The 20,133-nt window shown below is 44.2% G+C and overlaps 1 protein-coding gene across 3 annotated transcripts; it reads right to left on the reverse strand.

The window, feature by feature from the left end:
• Window positions 1–1,282: 1,282 nt before the first annotated feature.
• POPDC2 (popeye domain containing 2) lies at window positions 1,283–19,791 on the reverse strand. 3 transcript variants are annotated; one of them, XM_055260265.2, is made up of 4 exons: window positions 19,108–19,791; window positions 13,670–13,778; window positions 7,464–7,872; window positions 1,283–1,784 (listed from the first exon to the last, which is right to left on the reverse strand). In XM_055260265.2, the coding sequence occupies exons 1-4, from the start codon at window positions 19,596–19,598 to the stop codon at window positions 1,699–1,701; spliced, it is 1,095 nt and encodes a 364-aa protein (XP_055116240.1). In that variant the 5' UTR covers window positions 19,599–19,791; the 3' UTR covers window positions 1,283–1,698. The 3 variants fall into 3 exon arrangements, with proteins under 3 accessions (XP_055116240.1, XP_055116241.1, XP_055116239.1); XM_055260266.2 differs by lacking the exon at window positions 1,283–1,784 and adding an exon at window positions 2,589–2,671; XM_055260264.2 differs by lacking the exon at window positions 1,283–1,784 and having other exon boundaries at window positions 7,329–7,872.
• Between the last annotated feature and the right edge of the window lie 342 nt (window positions 19,792–20,133).

A 20,133-nucleotide genomic window follows, 5' to 3' on the forward strand; every position in this document is an offset into this window, starting at 1 on the left:
ACATAGCAAAATCCTACCTCTACTAAAAATACAAAGATTAGCTGGGTGTGGTGATGCACCCCTGTAATCCCAGCTACTCGGGGGGCTGAGGCATGAGAATCACTTGAACCAGGTAGGCAGAGGTTGCAGTGAGCCAAGATCACACCACTGCATTCCATCCAGCCTCAGTGACAGAGCCAGACTCTGTCAAAAAAAAAAAAAAAAAGAAAGAAAGAAAAAAAGAAAGAGCAATGGACAAAAAAAGAAACAAGAATAGATACTTCACAATAGAAGATATCCATATGGCCAAAAAAAAATGAAGAAGAAGAAAAGAAAGAAGAGCTACTCAACCCATCAGGAAAATAAAAATACTGCTAAACATGCCCAAATAACTAAAATGAAAAAAAAAATGACAATGCCAACTATTGCTGAGGATGAGAGGCATCTGGAACTCTTATACAGTGCTTGTGGAAATGCAAATTGGTACAATCACTTAGAAAAACTGGTAGTATTTACATACCCAATGCCTGAGTAATTCCATTCCTAGGTATATATCCAAGAAAGGTATACATATGCATACCGAAACACAGGTACAAGAGTGTTCATAGCAGCACTATTTGTAATTGCCCCAAGGTGGAAACGATCCAAATGCCCATCAACTGTAGATTGGATAAATAAATTGTGGTATACTCATACAAAGAGCACACAACAACAAAAATGAAAAAACTATTGAGAGGGAGAGATGCCCAAGGATTCCCAGCTGTTTCAGCCCTCATCTGTTTGAGTTTTCCCAGACAGGTGAATGAAGAAGCCTTAAAGATGATTCTAGACTGAGCTGCTATCTGACTGAAACAACATGAGAAACGCTGAGGGAGAACCACCTAGCTGAGCCCAGTCTGCTCCCACACTCATGAGCACCACAAATTATTAGGACTATTTTAAGTCACTATTTTAGGGATTGATATTACAGAGCAATAGATAACTGAAATATATGTTGAAGTATTTAAAGAAAAAGGAAAATAGAATATATTAAATTTATAAATCTATTTTAAGATGTTTAAGAAAACCTAATTAACTAAGTTTGTAAAAGTCCTTCTAAAAACTATTGCTTAGTACTAGGTTCATCAATAGAAAAAGAGATTTGTGAGTTGAATGTCACAGCCTAAGGGAAAACAAAGTTTTTAAATTTCCACTTCCATAAATTTCAATCTTAATTGAAAAATAAAAAATAACCACCAGTGAAAAGCTGGATCTTTGACTTCACTGATCCTTTCAGACAATGCAAAGAAACAACATAGGGAAAGGAGTTGAGTGATTTATTGAGTGCTTACTTGGTACTATGTCTTGTGCTAGGTGCTTACCTAAATCGACTCATCGGATCCTCACAACAACCCTGTGAGGTGGGTTTCATAACCCCCACTGTTTACCGATGAGGCTCACAGAGGCTATGTAACTTGCCCAAGATTCTGCAGCTGGTAAAGGACAGAATCTTTGCCTCTGCACTTCCAGTGCCTGCTCCTGAAGGAAGGCTTGTGAGGGTGAATTTCTCAAAGTCACTCAAGGTCCTTACTGTAGCGACAGCGTTGGCACCTTCTGTGTCCTCTCTCACCTTGCCTGTGAGCCTTCCAGTGGGTGGGAAAAGAGGCGTGCCTATCAGTGGCCATTCTGTGAACACAGATGAGAGCTGCGCTGGCCACAGAGAAGATAGTCCAGTGATCCTTAAAGTTCAGGTGTGTGGGTTGGAGCCAAAGGGGCCTGTCCCCTGGATATAACTTGAGAGTAGCTCTGGAGAGGAATTTTAGAAGCTGTGGAAAGAAAAACAGGGAGATTTTAGCACTATGTCTCCGGACAGTTTGTCTAACTTCAAAGGGTTCTTTTCAGTTTTTTTCTTTTCCTTTACCAATTCCCAATGTTTTAACTGTACTCACTGCCTGACATGATAGGGGCAGGTATACCTTTGAATCATTTCATACTAGAATATCAGGGCAAGTCAGCTTTGAAGGTATCTAGCCCAATCCTCTCCTATTGTAGAGACCAAGAGATCAACTTTTGTTGCTTCCTATGAACGTTCTATAGAACTCTACTTCTTACCTAACCCTATCTAATTTAAAGAAAAAACCAAAGGCCTGTATGGAATAATGGTAAGTTTCATAAGACTCCTGACTTTTATTTTTACAGAAAGATGGGTAGGAAAATGAGGCCTGTAAGACAGCAGTGGAAACATGACTCAGGAGCAGCCCCAGGCTGCTGTGATCCAGAGGGCAGGTGGGGAACTGTTGCCTCTAACTTACCTGACCGACAATGGAACCTGTGGCAGGTAGAGGTGGCACAACCCTCTAGAGACCCCTGCTCTGGCTGTGCCACTTTCAAGAGCAAGTTTTCTGTGCCAGGACTCTTTCCAGTAGTTCTGTGAGAAAAGCACTGTTTGCTAGCACTGACAGCTACCAAAAACCTTACAGCTGCTTCTGAGATGAAGAGCATGATGACAGTGTGACTCTAATCTGCCTCCTCCCAAACAGATGAAGGAGAGCAGGCTGAGGTGTGACTTAGTTATTCAGGGGCTAAAGAGCTAGCACATGTTTCCTTTAGGCCTCCACTTTTTGCTGTACCTTTTGTTGTCAGGGGATTCTGCCAGCTGCCACCTTCCCTGAAAAGCCAAACTGGGGGAAATAAGAGGGAAAATCATCTATCTCTGATAAAATAAAGAGAGAGAGAGACTGCTAAACAATTGTACATACAACAGAATCTTAAAATACGCTACACATTTAACTAGTGCTTCACAGCTTAAAAACTGCCTTTATGTATTTTATCACAATCACTCCTCACAGCAACCCGGTAAGGTAGACAGAGCCATCTTGGTCCTGTCCTGCAGATGAGGAACCTGTTCTTGATGGCAGGTGAGTGGCAAGACTAGAGTCCAGATCTCAGAACCACAGAATCCTAGAGTTAGAAGGTACCCTGAGAGCAATAATCCAAGGCATCCTTTTCCCAAAGTGTGAATCACCTTATAAAATCTCCGAGATTTCTTATGGACCCTGTTTGAACTCTTCCAGTGATGCGTAACTCTCACCACCCATGAGCAATCCAGTATCAATACTGATCTAAAACCCTTCTTATAACTTTCAGCCTATTCAATTCAATTTCTGCCCACAAGAACTATACCAAATTAAGTCAAATTCTAATTCACATTCTTTTTAAAACTTGAAGATATTACACTTGCCCTTTTCTTGCAGATAAAACATTTTCAGTTCTTTCAACTACTTATCACGTGACTACCTAGAACCATGCCTAAAATATACAGTAAATAGTAAGTGTTGATTGGATCGTTCCTCTTGCCCTTGGTACTATGTCCTGATCCTCCTGTTGAGGGACTCCTTCCCTTACCTCGAGGGTCCTCCATTTTGTAATCTGTCCATCATTCGTTTATTTAAATAATAGGGAGAAAAGAAACAGTATAGTTTTCAGAACAATGTGAAACAAAATAAAAATTGTCCAAGTGTCACACAGCTTTCAATTTATTTTGTGATAATGGATTCATTATTTCACTCAACAGACTACCTTGGAGTTGCATTTCTAGAAGATGAGTCCCTCATTCATTGAGCATCTCCTGTAAGTAAGACACAGAATGGATCCCTGTGCAGAGTGGCCACAGAATTAAACAGAAAAATTCTAGTGAAGGGAGGGATAATTTGGGGTCTGGATGGAAGACCCTGCATGAATACATTATCCTGCAGCATAGTTTTGCCTGTTGAGAGAAGCAGCACCCATTTTTTGTTCAATTTTGGGTACCACCAGACTAAAAAACATATGTCTCTTCAAAAAGGAGCTCCAGAGGAAACTCTATTTTCAGTTGGTCTTAATTTGGATTGGTGTGAGAGACAAGCACTGGTGTCAATGTGATGAGGCTGTGTCATTCCTAATGATGCAGAATTCAGCCAGCTTCATGCCTCTCATATAAGTGCTGTGCCGGGATGAATAGTAATGAGTTTAAAATTTTGATAACTAAAGAGCCAGGAAATAGATGGTGAATGGTGCCCTACTTTATGAAAGAAACAATAGTAAATTGCTCCCAATCATAAGGGAATATGCTTATTCATTACAGTAATAACCTTATAGCAAGTTTGATGGTAAATAAGTCAAACCAAACATCCAAAACACAATTCCAGAAAAAGTACTGAGGCTAAATTATCCCATGATCACAGACTACATCGAAAACTGTCAGAAGTTTGGCTAATTTGATCATGTTTTCAAGTTGTTCTGAAAACCTCTATGGCCTGAAAAGTAAACAACATAATTTTCCTTTCTCTCTATTGCTTAAACAAAGAAACATGAAAAACTATTCTCTCCATATTGCAAATTCCGGTATTTTAGAAAGTGAGCCTCATCAGCAGTTTTCTCATCTTGAGTTTTAGAAAAGGTTGAATTTGGAAAGAGGCATTTCATACGATAGTATGTATTAAGGGTTGAGGGCTTGGGGACTGAGTTGTGATCTCCTCTCTCATAAAATATCCGCAATGTAGGCCGGGCGTGGTGGCTCACGCCTGTAATCCCAGCACTTTGGGAGGCCGAGGTGGGCAGATCACGAGGTCAGGAGATGGAGACCATCCTGGCTAACACGGTGAAACCCCGTCTCTACTAAAAATACAAAAAATTAGCCAGGCGCGGTGGTGGGAGCCTGTAGTCCCAGCTACTCGGGAGGCTGAGGCAGAGAATGGCGTGAACCTGGGAGGCGGAGCTTGCAGTGAGCCGAGATCGCGCCACTGCGCTGCAGCCAGGGTGACAAAGTGAGACTCTGTCTCAAACAAAAAAAAAAAAAAAAAAAAAAAAAAAGAAAGAAAGAAAAGGAAAAAAAAATCTGCACTGTAATCACATGGTAGGTGATAGATTCTTCACAGGCACAGAATGGAGGGAACTGCTAGTTAAGCAAGACCCACCACCACAAGGGCTAGGGAGAGTCCCAAGGTGCCAGAGAAATTGTAGTGAAATATCACAGACAGTTCTTGCTGAAAGACACTCAGATGTCCTGGGGCTTGTGTCTACTGAACTGTGGACTGACTACTCCTCTTTTCTTCCTTTGAAAAACTTATCCTTGCCTTCTCAGATCAATCCAAGGGGGTTCCTGGGGACAGCTGGTCCAACACACTCAAAGGAAGAAAGTAAGGTTTAGTGAGGTTGTATGGTTTGCAAAAAGTCACGTATTTGATTAGTAGCAAAACTAGACATAGAAGCCAGGACTTTGGACTCCCAGTCCTGGTCTCTTTCTCATTTACCATGCTGCCTGCCTCCTGATGTTTGGAAAACATTCCTAAAGCTGGAGATTTTACACCTTCACTTGAATGGTTTTCTTTATAGGCAGAGGGAGAAGTACCGATCTTTGGAAGAGTTAAGATTAAAAACTAATAAGATGGGGGTACAGGGTGTTTAGGAGGAAGAATAGATACAGCAAGGCAAAAAAAGTGGGAAAAAGAAAAAAGGAGGTAATAGGAGAGATAAATATATGAACAATAAAATGGAAGAAAACAAGAGACAAGTGAAGAGGGAGAAATGAATTGAGAAGACAAAAAAAATGGACACTTAAGAGCAGCAAACTGGCCAGGCATGGTGGCTCATGCCTGTAATCCTAGCACTTTGGGAGACCAAGGCAGGAGGATCATTTGTGCCCAGGAGTTTGAGAACAACCTGGGCAACATGGGGAGACCTTGTCTCTACAAAAAAAATTTAAAATTAAACATTATCCAGGCACAGCGACATGTGCCTGTAATCCCTGTTACTTGGCAGGCTGGGGTGGGAGGATCGCTTGAGCTTTTGGAGGTAGAGGCTGCAGTGAGCCGACATCACGCCACTGCACTCCATCCTAAGTGACAGAGTGAGACCCTGTCTCAAGATAGAAAAGGAAAAAAGAAAAGAACAGCAAATTGAGGCAATCAAGGACTGAGAAGAAATTGGAGAAGAAAGAAGAGAAAAATAGAACCAAGAAAAGAGAATAAAACCAGGAAGAACAACATGAGAAAACAGAGAGCTGCTGTGAGTCGAAGAGAGAGTGTATAGGTGGATGGGCAAGTTGGACCAAGAGGGATCCACAGGACATAAGGAGCATGCGTGGATGCAGGATGAACGAGTAGGAAGGCGAACAGCTGCACAGAGGGAAAGGAGTGATCAGAGTGGCCAATGCATACTTGGGGGAACTCAACAAAGTGATCTGCGGTGTTAGATTGATCCTTGGAATTAACTCAGAATCAGCTGAACCGTGGTTCTAAGGATGCTGGTAACACAGGAGATTGTAAATTCCATATCTACAAAAGCAAATCTCTAACCTTTCAGCAGTCATCTCTATGGCCTCTTTCATCATTTATATAACCTGTTTTTCAAAATAGACAAACATTCACTCATTCATTTCATGTACTCTGGAGGCCTTCCTCACTGGGCTAGTTTCTCAGGTAATTTATTGGTGCTTTCTAAAGAATGGTGGGAAGCGCCTTCCAGATTGGGAACAATGGGATTTTCCTCAGGAAATTCAGGCCTACATCATGGTTGGGTGGAGCTACAGAGAAAAACGTCACAGCATTGTGAGGGCAGCCGGGGGAATATGAGAGCAATTTCCCAGAACCACTGGGCACAGCCTTTTTTGTAGACTCTCTGATGAGGGAAATTCTGTGAGGGAAATCCTGCACGCACTGTTAGGCCCTCCAGGATTTATGCACATCCTACCTCTCACAGGTGTGGGTGACTGAAGAAAGCCAGGCTGCCATATACCTATCTGATCATTGTAACATTTAATCATAGCAGTATCTAGTCCTCTGTGTGATCAACAAACACATTCTCCACTGGGTGAAAGGAAAGCAAGATGAGGACATTTTCCTCCCCGAGCTATTAGCTCATAATCACAATCCTCTTTAAAATACGCAATTTTAACAGAGATCCCTGCCCAGTCTAGGCTAAATAACAACTGCTTTCCAGGATGGGCTCTATACCAGGAAAGACAAGCAATCAGAATTAGAACCCTGCCACATTCTTTTTCTTTTAAAATGCATGCCACAAATAAAAGCCCCTTTAGCCCCAGCTGTGGCCTCAGCTATTAGAATAAACTTGCAAAAAAACAACAATCTACCTGCCTGCTCAACATATCAACCAGCCCACTTTCCAAAATGCAATCACAGTTTTTAAAATCCCTTCATGCCTTGCATGCACCCAGAGTGAGTTGCTATCTGCAAAGTTGGGTTAATGCCACTTTCTGTGAGTCCTCTAAGAGGAGATGTTCCACGAATGATTTTTTTTGCCCTAACAAGCTGAGTTAAGGCCAGCCGTTGACATGAATGTGCAGCGGCTGCCTTCTGAGTACTTACATAGGATCCTGAGCCGGTGGCTGTGCCCATGTTAGTTCTCCCTTCACCTCATGTACTCCCCATCACTCCTATAATCCATAAACGATTCTGATCCTGACACCTCCTCAAAATCCTCCAGCACCAGACTGGTGGAGTCCTCACCCAGGATGCCGCTGTCTGGCCTGGACAACCTGGCCCGGGTAGGAGGTGCAGGAAAGTTGATGGCAGCTGGACGGGGAGAACAAGGGGGTGTTTGCTGGAGAGGGGTGGGTGTGGCCTGAGGAGGAGACACAGCTGGCTCACAGACTTCCTCATCACCCTTCTCGGACTCTAGTTCAGCATCTGCAGCAGTGGGACCCAGGACATGATAGAGGCTGGGAAGGCGGATGTCAAAGCGCATCCCAAACTTAGCAAAGAGCTTGTCATTGAGAGTGTAGAGCTTCTCCGAGATGTCATAACCCAGCAGAGCCGAGAAGAGGCAGGAGATGTATCGCTCTTTGGTCAGAAGAAGATGGAGACTTTTCCGGGGCCAGGCAATGTAGCTACATGAGGTCTCAGCAGTCAGAGTGACCTGAGAGGGGTCAGAAGCAGACAGTAAAGGTTTAAACTAGAAAATTTGTCCATGCTGAGCACAGAGATCATTCAGTCACTTGGCAAACAGCTGTACTTTTACTGAAGAAGCTGTGTGGGAGTACCCCTCTATGGCCTTGCCTGGAGGAGGTCCAGTGGATGACTTTCACTTGTGTGCACTGATATGGGGGTGTCCTGTGTCAGGAGCCCTGGGATCAGCCATTCACTCACTCACCCATCACCTCCTGGAGCCTCAGTTTCCACATCCACTTTCTTCAGCTCTAATTATGTAGTTCCGTGGCTAATGCCACTAATGACTGCAGAAGGTTCCGAGTCTCAGAGAAAGAAGGGGCTTTCTTGTGCTCTGAAGAGTGGTTGAAATGCTGACAACTATTCATTTTAAGAATGAGGAAGGATAAGATATTGGGGTAGGGACACAAAAAGAGTTGGAAAGTTCAGTTTGAGAAAAAGCTTCTGATGAGGTATGCCAAGCTACATCATGTGGCCTGGGATTCAGGTCCATGAAATTGCTTGTAACTTGGCCACTTCAAGTAACCAAAAGGTTCTGATGACTGAAATCAGAAAAAGGGCGTAGAGGAAGACAAACTCTAAAGGGTAGAAAATCAAAGGGCACCCCATTCTCCATTTGTTTATTCATCTAGGAATTTCTGAGCACTCACTATGTGCCCATGATGCAAAGCTAAATTATGCTTGCATGGGAAATAAGCAATAACATGTGCCTAGCATGCAGCAGGTGCTTGATAAATCCTTGTTACAATAATGATGAGTGGTAAAGCTGGGGTTAAAATGGAAACATGCTTAGGACAGTGCAGGAAAAGGGTGCAGAATCACACAATTTTTAATAATCTAATTGACCCTAATACTTTGGGCTAGCAGAGTTCATGATATATTTTGGTGGTTGGAGACAGTGGAAATGATGATGATATGATGTTAGCAGCTAATATTTGTCAAGAGGTGCCAGGCGTTGTGTTAAGCGCTTTATATGAATTGTCAAATTGAAAGTAGGGTAGCTTTCCGAACATTCTTTATTAGAGATTATATATAATCCTTTTCATTCCTGCATTGCCTACCGGATCTTCCATTACCCTCTTCTTCTCTTCCTTCCTTTCTGCTATGCCCCTCCCCCACATCCTTTATTCCTTTCCTCCTGTCAACTTTTCCCCACTAATTGTTAGCACTGCAATCAGGACCTAAACTACATTATCGAGGCCAGAAGTGGTTTCATGTTTCAGCTTTACCTCTATCAGCTGTATGATGTCAGATAAATTACTTAATCTCTCTTGCCTCATGAGAAAGAATTCTGAAAATAATACAATCTGTCCATTACTAATAGTTCAGCAAGTAGTTGTCACATCTGCCATAGCCTGTGCCTTAGATGTACTTATGAACAATTCCCAAACAAGAAATCAGAGTACCAAATATGAAGCAGGTGTGTTTGAGCAAGAACTAAGCCGAATGCAAATAATGTCTTAAAGCCAAACACAAAGACTGTGAACCTTCTTAGAAATATGCTGTTACTTCTTGCATCTTAAAATAAAACAAAATTTTACAAATAAAAATTCTTTTTCTTGACCTCACTTCCCTGGCTAGCTATCACTCCACTAATTTGCTTCCCTTTTTAGCAAAACTCATGAAGAAAAAAAAAAAAAAACCTGTTTATACTTACTGTCTCCAATTCCTCTCTTCTCACTCTCTTAAACCAATAAGACTTTGTCCCTAGCAGTCCACAAAGACTGTTCCTGTTAAGGTCACCAATGACCTCTAAGCTGCTGAGTCTAATGGTCAGTTTTCATGCCATCATCAATTTCCCCTTCCTCTTTGATACATCTTCTTCACTTGGTTCCCAGGATGCCATACACTCCTGGTCCAATCTCATGATTGTTCCTTTTCAAGCTCCTTTGCTGCTTCCTCCTTTCCTCTCCAACTCCTCACCACTTAAGTATCCCAGGGCTCCGCTCTTGAACCATTCCCTCTTCCATCCACACTCACTCACCTGGTGAGCTCATCCTATCCAATGGCTTTAAATATCATCTGCATACAACCAACTCCCAAATTTATGTCTCAGGCCCAGATCTCATTCCTGAATTCCAGACTTAAATATCCAGTTGCCTATGCAGCATCTCCATTCAAATGTCCACAGATGATGCAAACCTAACATCAAACACTGAACTTCCTAGTCCCCCGAAAGCAGCTCTACCTGCAGCTTTCTTTGTCTCAGTTGACAGCAGTACCACCCGTCCAGTTGCTCAGGCCAAAAGCCTTAGAGTCTTCCTTGATCTTCTCCTTCTCTCACATACTATATCCAACCCTTTAGAAAATCCTTTTGGCTGTATCTAGACAATGTATGCTATGGCCCTACATGATCTTGCTACCTCATCACCCCTCCAACTTTCTCTACTGCTATTCCCTCCCCTTCCTCTCTCCATTCCAGGTCCACTGTCCTCCTTTCTGTGCATCATACACACTGGCCCCACCTCAGGTCCTTTGCACTGGCTCTTTCCTCTGTCTCATATGCTTTTCCCAGATATTCACAGACCCCACCTGTCACCTCTCTCAGGTTTTTGCTCAAATGTTACCTGCTTAACAAGGATTTCCATGACCACCCTATTTAAAATTGCAACCATATCTCCCTTAGACTACTCTAGGTTTTTTTTTTAAACTAGCAGTTATTATCCTCTAACATATTATATAATTTACTTATTCATTATGCTTATGGCTTTTTGTCTCCCCCATTAGAATGTAAATTGCATGAGGGGAGGGACCTTCATCTGTTCTGTTCACTGATACATTTCAAGCCCTTTTAACAGTGCCTGGTACATACTAAGTTTTCAATAAATATTACTGAAGTGAATAAATGAATCAAGGGAAGACAGCCAATCTTGTATATTGCAAAACAACCTAATGTCACTTTCTTCCCGCCGCCCCCCCACCACCCCCCAGAGATGAAGTCTTGCTGTCACCCAGGCTGGATTATAGTGGCATGATCTCAGCTCACTGCAATGTCCACCTCCTGGGTTCAAGCAATTCTCCTGCCTCAGCCTCCCGAGTAGCTGGGATTATAGGCACCCGCCACCACCCTAGCTAATTTTTGTATTTTTTAATAGAGATGGGGTTTCACCATGTTGGCCAGGCTGGTCTCAAACTCCTGACCTCATAATCCAACTGCCTCGGCCTCCCAAAGTGCTGGGATTACAGGTGTGAGCCACCGCGCACAGCCTCTAATGTCGCTTTCTCATGTCCTGTATAAAATCCTTCCCCAAAGGTCCTCCTGAAATCTGCTTCTTGATTGGTTCTCCCATATATATAGACATAGCTGTTGTAACGTTTTGACAAGTATTTAGCTTTTTTTAAATACTCACCTCAGATGTTGGTTGAATGAATTAAATGAGATAACCTATGTAAATAGGACTTAGGTCCAGTAACATAGGATGCAAATTAGAAAAACAGTGATGATTTCTGTGAGATCCCTCCTGTGCTGTGTTCTTGGTGACTAATGAGTGTCACAGTGCGGAACACACAATGAATTCTGACTTAAATGAATTGTCGAGAGGTGTGGTGGAATGCTGATTGACTTGTACTAAGTACAATGTGAATTATAATTTAGGCTGTCACTGTGGATTGCTCTCAGTCAACAAAGACTATGTAATTGCAAAAGGCAAGGACAGGATGAACTCTAACTTAAGATAACACTTGACATTTGCAAAGAGGAAATGGGACTTTACACAGCCAATAGCAAATGTGTGGCTCTCATTGCTCCCAAAGGAGGTACACGCTAAAAATATAAATGGGAGGAATATGACCATACCTACATTCCAGGCTGAGAGGCCATGTGGGGTTACAGCCCTTCCTCTTGAGCACAACTTAGGGGAGGACACCCGGCTTAGCCACCACCTGTTCCTCTGTGTCAGTGTCAGAAAGAGCCCTGGTCCAGCTGGCTCAGGTCCTGACTCAGCCCTCCTGGAGGTTCTCATGTGCCTGAGAGAGTTCCTGAAGAAGGTTTCTGGGCTAGTTAGGGAGGGTGTGTGGAGGGAGGTCAGGGTAGGAACATGATGGAAGTGGGTCTGCGGCTGGTGACCCTGGCAGTGGGATCAGGACTGCCTCTCAGGCTCCATCATCACAGAGCCAAGTGTCAGGGTGGGGGTGGAAGCAGGTCCTGCCAGGTAGCACTGCCCGGTCTGTGTCTGTTCTGGGGTTGGCTCATATGTTGGCTTGAGGGACTCCCTGATAAAAGTAGTAGGAGACACATGGAACCCAGTGTTTCCAGGTCCAGCAAACTATCCAGGCAGGGGAGTCCTTAAAAGGGTGAGTGAATGTGTGTGTGCGTGTGTGCATGCGTGTGTGTGTGTGTATGTGTGTGTGTGTAAACTCCACTTTTCTGGTGACCCTCCCATTTTAATAAAGAACAGAAATGGTAGATCCAGGCAACTTGGCTTTGTCACTTTCTAGCTGAAGACCTTGGGCAAATTACTCGATGTTTTTGGGCCTTAGTTTCCTCAGTTGTTAAATGGAGTAATAATCATATTCAACCCATAGAGTTGTTATGAGAATCAATGAGGCGATATGATATGTAATGCCTGCCACATGCTAGCCATTCAATAAGTGAGAGCTACGAAGAAAGTGACCAAAGCCTGAGGGATTGGCAGAGATAAGAGTAGGGGCCAGGCAGCCAGGCACCTGCATTGGAGCATGTATGTGAATGCCCCATGGAGTCCTCTGGGACACCAGCTGCCCAGTGGCAAACCAGTTCAGCAATTCTTTTTTTTTTTGAGACAGAGTCTCACTCTGTTGCCCAGGCTGGAGTGCAGTGGCGCAATCTCGGCTCACTGCAAGCTCCGCCTCCTGGGTTCACGCCATTCTCCTGCCTCAGCCTCCCGAGTAGCTGGGACTACAGGCGCCCGCCACCACGCCCGGCTAATTTTTTGTATTTTTAGCAGAGATGGGGTTTCGTCGTGTTAGCCAGGATGGTCTCGATCTCCCGAACTCATGATCCACCCGCCTCAGCCTCCCAAAGTGCTGGGATTACAGGCGTGAGCCACCGCACCCGGCAAGCAATTCTTTACTGAATAGCTGCTGTGCTCCAGGTACTTTCCTTTAGAGTCTGGGAACAGAGAGAGAAAAGCCTAGATTTTTGCTTCAAAGAGTTCACTGTGCAGAAGACAGAAAGGAGACCAGATTATTAGAACAGAGAGCAAGATGTGCACCAGTTAGCATAAGTAAAAGGACTAGAAGAGGCACACGGGAGTGCTAGGCTGTGGGGTGGAAGCTGGTGAGGCTGTGGGGTGGAAGCAGGCTTCACAGAGGAAATGAGGTGCCATGGTCTCATCTAGAAGGGGAAATGCATTTAGAGGGGAGAGTAGGGGCCAAGGCATAGAGCTGCAAAACAATGTGGTGTGTTTAGGGAAGTACTAGTGGTTCGGCATGGCTAGTATGAGCAAAAAACATGAAGGAGGGAGAGCTGGAAATGTGACTAGAGAGCACTAAAAGGTTTAAGTTACCCTATAAGGAGTGTGGGTTTTTATGTTGTGGCAGTAGGGTCTTCCAGAAGAGTTTAAGCATACAAGTAACATGGTCTACCCAGGGGCCAGCATCTTCCTACCCTATCTCACCTATGGCTAGGAGCCCAGGAACTCTTTCACAGAGGAAGAGTGCCCCCGCCTGTAGCTTCACACTGGCAGTGGTGCGAAGGACAGATGTGAGAAGGGAAACATGAAGGCACGGATATTGCTGGGCTACAGTGGGACAGGGTGAGGCGGTGCTGCCACCAGGCTCCCTGTTACCTGGAACACCCCCTCCTCAGAAGGCTGTAGTGATTCCCACTCAGGAGAGTCCATGAACTGGTATGGAAAGATGTAGTGCAGAAACTGCCCATCCTGGCTCACACGAACCCTGGAAGGGAAGAGAAGAGATCATGTGGGGCAAGGAAAATGGCTCTCCAAGCTACCCATGCTGAAGTTAGGTGTCGCTGATTAACATGAATCTTCCTGTAGAAATACTTTGCCTAAAGCATGGTAAAACCCAAAGCTAGAATAGCCAGCCTAGTTACTGCATGCAAGTAGTTCAGAAAAGGAACCCACTGAGACTTCCTGAACCCTCATTTTCCTCCTCCTTCTCCTTACTGGTGGTTCTCAACTTCAGGCTGCAGAATAGAAGCCCCAGGGAAGCTTTTAAAAAAAGCACCTAGGCTTGGGTCTTATCCCAGAGCACTTAAACAAGAATCTCTCTAGGTAGGATCTGGATGTTATTAGTATTTACATCTCCCCAGTGATTCTAATAGGTAGCCAGGATAGAAACTACTGCTCAAGAACTCTGCTGCCGGCCCGGTGCGGTGGCTCACACCTGTAATCCCAGCACTTTGGGAGGCCGAGGCAGGTGGATCACCTGAGGTCAGGAGTTCGAGACCAGCCTGGCCAAGATGGTGAAACCCCCATCTCTACTAAAAATACAAAAATTAGCCAGGCATGGTGGCGGGTGCCTGTAATCCCAGCTACTCAGGAGGCTGAGGCAGGTGAATCACTTGAACTCGGGGGTGGAGGTTGCAGTGAGCTGAGATCACACCACTGCACTCCAGCCTGGGCAAAAGAGCAAGATTCTGTCTCAAAAAAAGAGAACCCTGCTGCCTATTTAAGTTTATATTTACATTAATTAAAATTAAAAATTCAGTTCCTTACATAATTACATTATAGGTGCTCAATAGCCACATATGGCCTGTGACTACCATGTTGTACAACATAGATCTAGAACATTTCTGTCATCACAGAAAGTTCTGTTGGATGCCGCTGCTCCACAGATTCTCCTTTCTCCCTTCCCATTAGCTACATGAAGATTCATGCTTACATTTAACCACTTTGTAGACTTCGAAGGAAGTGGCAAGTCCACTATATGCCAGACTCTGCTAGACACTTTACCAGTGTTCTCTTATATAATGTTCACAACACCTCAAGGTAGATTATTCTTTTCTGTATTTTATAGCTAAGGAAACTGGTGCTCAGAAGGGTTGAGTGGCAAGCTTAAGGTTACATAGCGATCAAGTGGCAGTACTAAAATTCTATGTTCTTAGCACAACACCGTGTTGCCACCCTATTACTAGAGCTTTGGGTAGATGGTAGTGGACTCTCTTAGCATGACCCCTTCCCGGACCTCTCTAACAACAGGTGACAATAACAGCTTGTTTCTTTAGACAATGAGATCCCATGCACCCTATCCAGTTGGTGGTCCTAGAGTGAACACCTGACTCAAGCTGAGCCAATCAAACTCCTTCCCTGGGAATCTGGAAATGGAATTGAGTGTAAATCATGCCTTGGATGGGGACAATTATCAGGCATTAACAAAACTAACACACTCCTCCCTGAAGGAACTAAAAAAAATTTTTTTTATCACGTAACTCAGACTTTGAAAAGCATGGGTCCCAACTGGCTATAGAGAAAATAAACTTGAAATCACATAGAATGTCCTAGCAGGACATGTTCTTGTTTCTAGTACTACCTGAGGCTCAGGTGCATGTCTTTCCTTGAGTTTCATAAGAAATCCTTGTATCTTTTTAAATAAAGACCTTTTATCCTCCTTCTGTTGGCTAGAGTGGGTTACTGTGGCTGCAGCCAGAAATCCTAATTATTTGCTTTAATTTTATGAATATTCTTATCCCACACTACCAACAGGTTAAACAACTGCTCTTGACTTGCCCATGACCACAGGCTTGGTTTCACAACTTAAGGGTTCAGCGATTCTCCTTTAAAACTAGAGCCCAGTCATAGACTAGAAGCCTTACTATTGCTGCTTGCTGCCTTTGTACCCTTGTGGCTGTACCTAGCCTAGTGCCTTGCCCCTGCAGGGCAGAAAGACTGCATTCCGTGAGAGCTTGTTAGTACTGATGGCATGTCATTGATGATGCCTGAGGACAGGGAGTGTATTTCAGATGTGAGGCCACATCTGGAAAAAGATTAGAATCCAGTATGGGCTTTATCCTTCCCCCCACCCAACCCCCGCCCAGAAAACTCAGAGTTCCAACTTTAACCTCTCTTCTAAAGTGAGTTATATCAGGCAATGGGGTGCCTCTATTAGGCAAAGGGGGAAGATGAAAAAGATCTCTAAGGTACACCTTGTTCATTTGGGGGAGATATCCTTCCATTATTTCTGGAGGTTTATTGGCTAAACAAATATTCCTGGACCATCTCCCGTGTTCCTGGAGATCTGGGAATGCAGAGATGGGCACAATCTGGTCTTTGTCTTTGAGGATTTCACAATTTGGTGGACGTCACAGGCACATAAATAACTGGCTGCAAGTCAGTGTGATAGGTGCTATTGTGGAACAGTAACAGAGGAAGGAGAGAGATTGGTTCTCTTTGGGCAGCAGACTTCTCGAAGGAGATGACATTTGAGCTGAATTTTGAGGGATGCAAAGGGTATTGAGAAGCAGATAAAGATGGGAATGAACAAAGATCTGGAAAATCCAGTGTGGCAGTCTGTTCTCCAGTATCTGCTTTCTTCTCTTCCTTAATGGTGCTAGATTTTAACTGGGCACATGACTGCAGAGCAAAAATCAACATTTCTCTACTTCCCTGGCTGCTAGGCATAGGCAAGTGATAAGTCCTGGCCAATGGGATATCAGCACTCCTGAGTCTTGCTCTTAATGAATGCCTAGGTATATATGCATGTATACAAATTACCAAAGACCATCACCAATTAAAAAACAATTGCACCTATTATCTGACAACCTAAACCTGGAAGACAGGAGCTTTATTCAAGACTCTGAATAAATATGTATGGAAGGGGGAAAAGAAGGAAAGAAGGAAGCAAGAAACGAAGGATGAATAAATGAACAAAGGAAACCAAGGAACAAACTCACTTGTGTCACCATAAAAGGGGATCAAAACCTCACTGAAAAGCTTCCATAGGAAAGGAAGATAGCAGAAGAGAATGGCGCTGCTGCAGCACATGCCAGATCCTTAGGCGAGGATTTCGGCCACCCAGGCAAGCCACTAAAGAGTGACAACCGTAGATAATGTCTAATGTAGATAATGTCTAATGGCTCACTGAAGCCATTTAAATCAGAATGCTGTGCCCTTTATCACCTGTTTCTTCTTCCTTCTTGATCTACTGGATGATGGATGATCTTTTCCTATATGAATAGCTTAGCTAGTTGCCTGCTCAGGGGGTTGTATATGTGGAAGTTTGTGTTTTGAATTTTATATGAGAGAAACTGTCTAAGTTAAGCACTGCTTAACAGGGTGGCAGACTTTGAGAAAGTCACTTTGCCTCTCTGAGTTTTGAAAGAGGTTGGTTTCCTTTATTAAAATAAAACAAAAAGACTTCTGAGGTTTGAGTGAAGGACTCTAGAGAACCGTGTGCATGTGAGATGTGGAAGTCTGCACAAGAATCCCCACTTCCTGGCACAAAGTTCTTGTCTGCTGCTTTGAGATGTTTGGTCCCTTACTGTAACCAGCCCAAGGTTCAGCGATTCTCCTTTAAAACTAGAGCCTAGTCATAGACTAGAAGCCTCTTCCTCTATGTCCAGCTCAGCAAAGCTGAGACAGGGTGACACTGAAAGATAACAAAACTCTTACTCCAAACCTTGAAAGGCAGGAAAAAAAACAATCAAAATTGTCTAATTTCTGACTCAGCCTTTTGATGCTAAGTATACCAGGAAAAGCTACACCAAGGGCAAGCCCCCCTCTCCCCTTCACTGGGAAGTGATCTTATACAAGTTTACAGTAAATCTATCCTACCTGAACTATACAGTAACCATACATGCTTCCAGCAAATGAGCACCCTACACTGGAGGGAGCACTTCTGCTGGTCTCAGTTTCCTCCTTTGAACAGACGAGCTATAATATAACATCATGGGTCTCAAGAATGAACAAGTTCCCTAAATTGTCTTTAAGCATGGAACTATAGGTGCAAACATTTTCACAATAGTTATATGTATTTGTATTTACACCTATATTTGTTTACAAATAATCGCATTGGTTTACACTTTCAGTTCACCAATAAATGAAATGAAATGTACCCTCACAAAATGTCTCCCCTCATAGCTCACTGAACCCAGGACCTCTGAGTTCAAACAAAATCAAAACATATATACATGATACTTCAGGTTCTATAAACGAATACACAAACATGTATTATTACTATTAGTGGTAGTTGTAGTACCATTAGCATCATTGTCAAACTTTTTTCTCCATTGTGTGGTTGGCAGTATTATCTGGATTTTTTTTTTTTTTCTTGGAATTGGAGCCTCTAATTACCATCTTACCTTTTCTACCACATTCTCCTGGTCTCAAGAAAGCGGGTGGAGTGGGAGTTGTGGGGCTCAAGAGCCACTAGGGCAGAATCAAAAAATCCACAATTGCCTACTAAGTGTGGAGCACAGAGCCCCGTGATGTTTTCTCAGAAGAAATCAATGCCCAACATTCACATCCAGGTTGACTGGGCATACACTGATCCTGACTAAGACCATTTCTGCCCATATCTGACTGTCAGCCTTCTCCAAAAGAGGCGGTGCTTCCACAAAAGCCTTGATGAGATAGGTCTATCACTTCTCTTCTCCCATTGTTGGGCCCCCAGATTTACAGTACTGTACTTGACTTCTTAGTCTGTAAGAACCTCAATAGAACAACTGGAAATGGAAAGGTGGGCGAGGGGTATTCACTCTCCCTACCTGGCTGCATACAGGTACCCCAAACACAAGTGGGGCTGTTTTCTTGATGCCTTGGCAGGGAACAGGGGTTATGAGAACCACCCCCCTACCCAGACCTCCCATTTCTGGCATTGTTCCCTGAATACAGTTGGTGCTTAGCAAATGTTGAATTTGAATAAGGAACAGATTAAACTTATTGAAATGTTAGTTTTTCAAAGCTTACAGAGATATTGCTGCAGCTTAGGCATGACACACTGATATGTGTGTGGTGATGGTAGAGGGGTTATTTAAGGCCCAGGCTCAAGACACACGCACTGCACACCTTCCAGCAGCAAGTGCACACACAATCATTCTTGCCAACCAAGATGCCTCATGAACTGGTTTCTTCTTGGAAAATGCCAAGAAAGAGGAAGCAACCCCACTCTTAGAAAAATCTATTTTGGTTTGTTTGACTTGTCACATCCTCCCCTCAATGGAAGGGGACACGAAATGGAAAGAGACATGAAATGGAAAGGGACACACTAGGAAATGAGAAGTGTGGGCTGGGGAAAGAAATTCTGGGCAATGAACAGAGTAGCTTACCGGCCAGAGAGCAGCAGGGACAGGCGGTTGATGGGTGTCTCACCCTCCACAGCATAGGTCTGTTCAGTGGCCAGAGTTAAGACCTGCTCCTCGCAGCAGTGAACAATCTCCTTGTATGTCTGTAGGGGCACCTGCAGGGGCAGGCACAGCGTCTTGTAGAGAAGGTCAAACTCCTCAGGGAGGGTGTCCTCACGCAGGCGGTATACCAGGTGTGCCAGCTGGAGCAGGCAGACCACAGCCAGCAGGAAGCTCCAAAGAACAATGTCCAGGCCACAGGCACTGAACCAGCCCCACAGCACGCAGCACAGGTAACCTGCACTCAGGAAGCCAAAAAGATAGAAGCATCCATACACCCCACTGCCCCCCATGAAGCCCAGGAGTAAGAGGCAGTTGGCTAGGTGGTAGACAGCCCCTTCCACATCCTGCTTCCAGCTAATGCACGCTGAACCCTGCAAGAGAAGCTGGCCCACTCTGCTGCTGTTGGTGCTCATCTTTGGGGCCTCTCAAAGCCTCACTGGGCTCTAATACTGTCCTCACATAGGAAATTCAGAAAATGAATGAATCCATCTGCTCAGGGGTCTTCTCACCTCCGGCTTCTCACCACCGACTCCACCTTTCCTAGAAGGAATGCTTCCGGTGGCTTTGGGAAGGAATGATGGAACATAGTACACTTCATGGAGAATTTAAAAACCTCTCTCTCCCCCTCTCCCCACCCCCTCACACCCCCCAACACCCCCCCACCCCCGCTGTCTCAGCAAGGCTCTGGCTCTCCCTGCAGAGCTCTGGCAAGCTTCCTTGGTTCCATGTTTCTTGGGACAGTCTTCAAATTTGGTTCTTAGCAGAAAAACCTAAATAGTCCCAAGGGAAAGTAGCACTACAGGACTGAAAAGTCCAGCAGTGTGGGATGACGCGGCCACATCCTGCTCTCTGTTTTTCCCAAGCAGAATGAGGAGAGCCAGCATGGGAGGCACACTTGTGTTCCATTTGGAATGTGTTCTCTCTTGGCACCGGAAGAAAGGGTGACCC

Source organism: Symphalangus syndactylus, chromosome 21 (assembly GCF_028878055.3).
Source record: "Symphalangus syndactylus isolate Jambi chromosome 21, NHGRI_mSymSyn1-v2.1_pri, whole genome shotgun sequence".
Taxonomy (NCBI): domain Eukaryota; kingdom Metazoa; phylum Chordata; class Mammalia; order Primates; family Hylobatidae; genus Symphalangus; species Symphalangus syndactylus.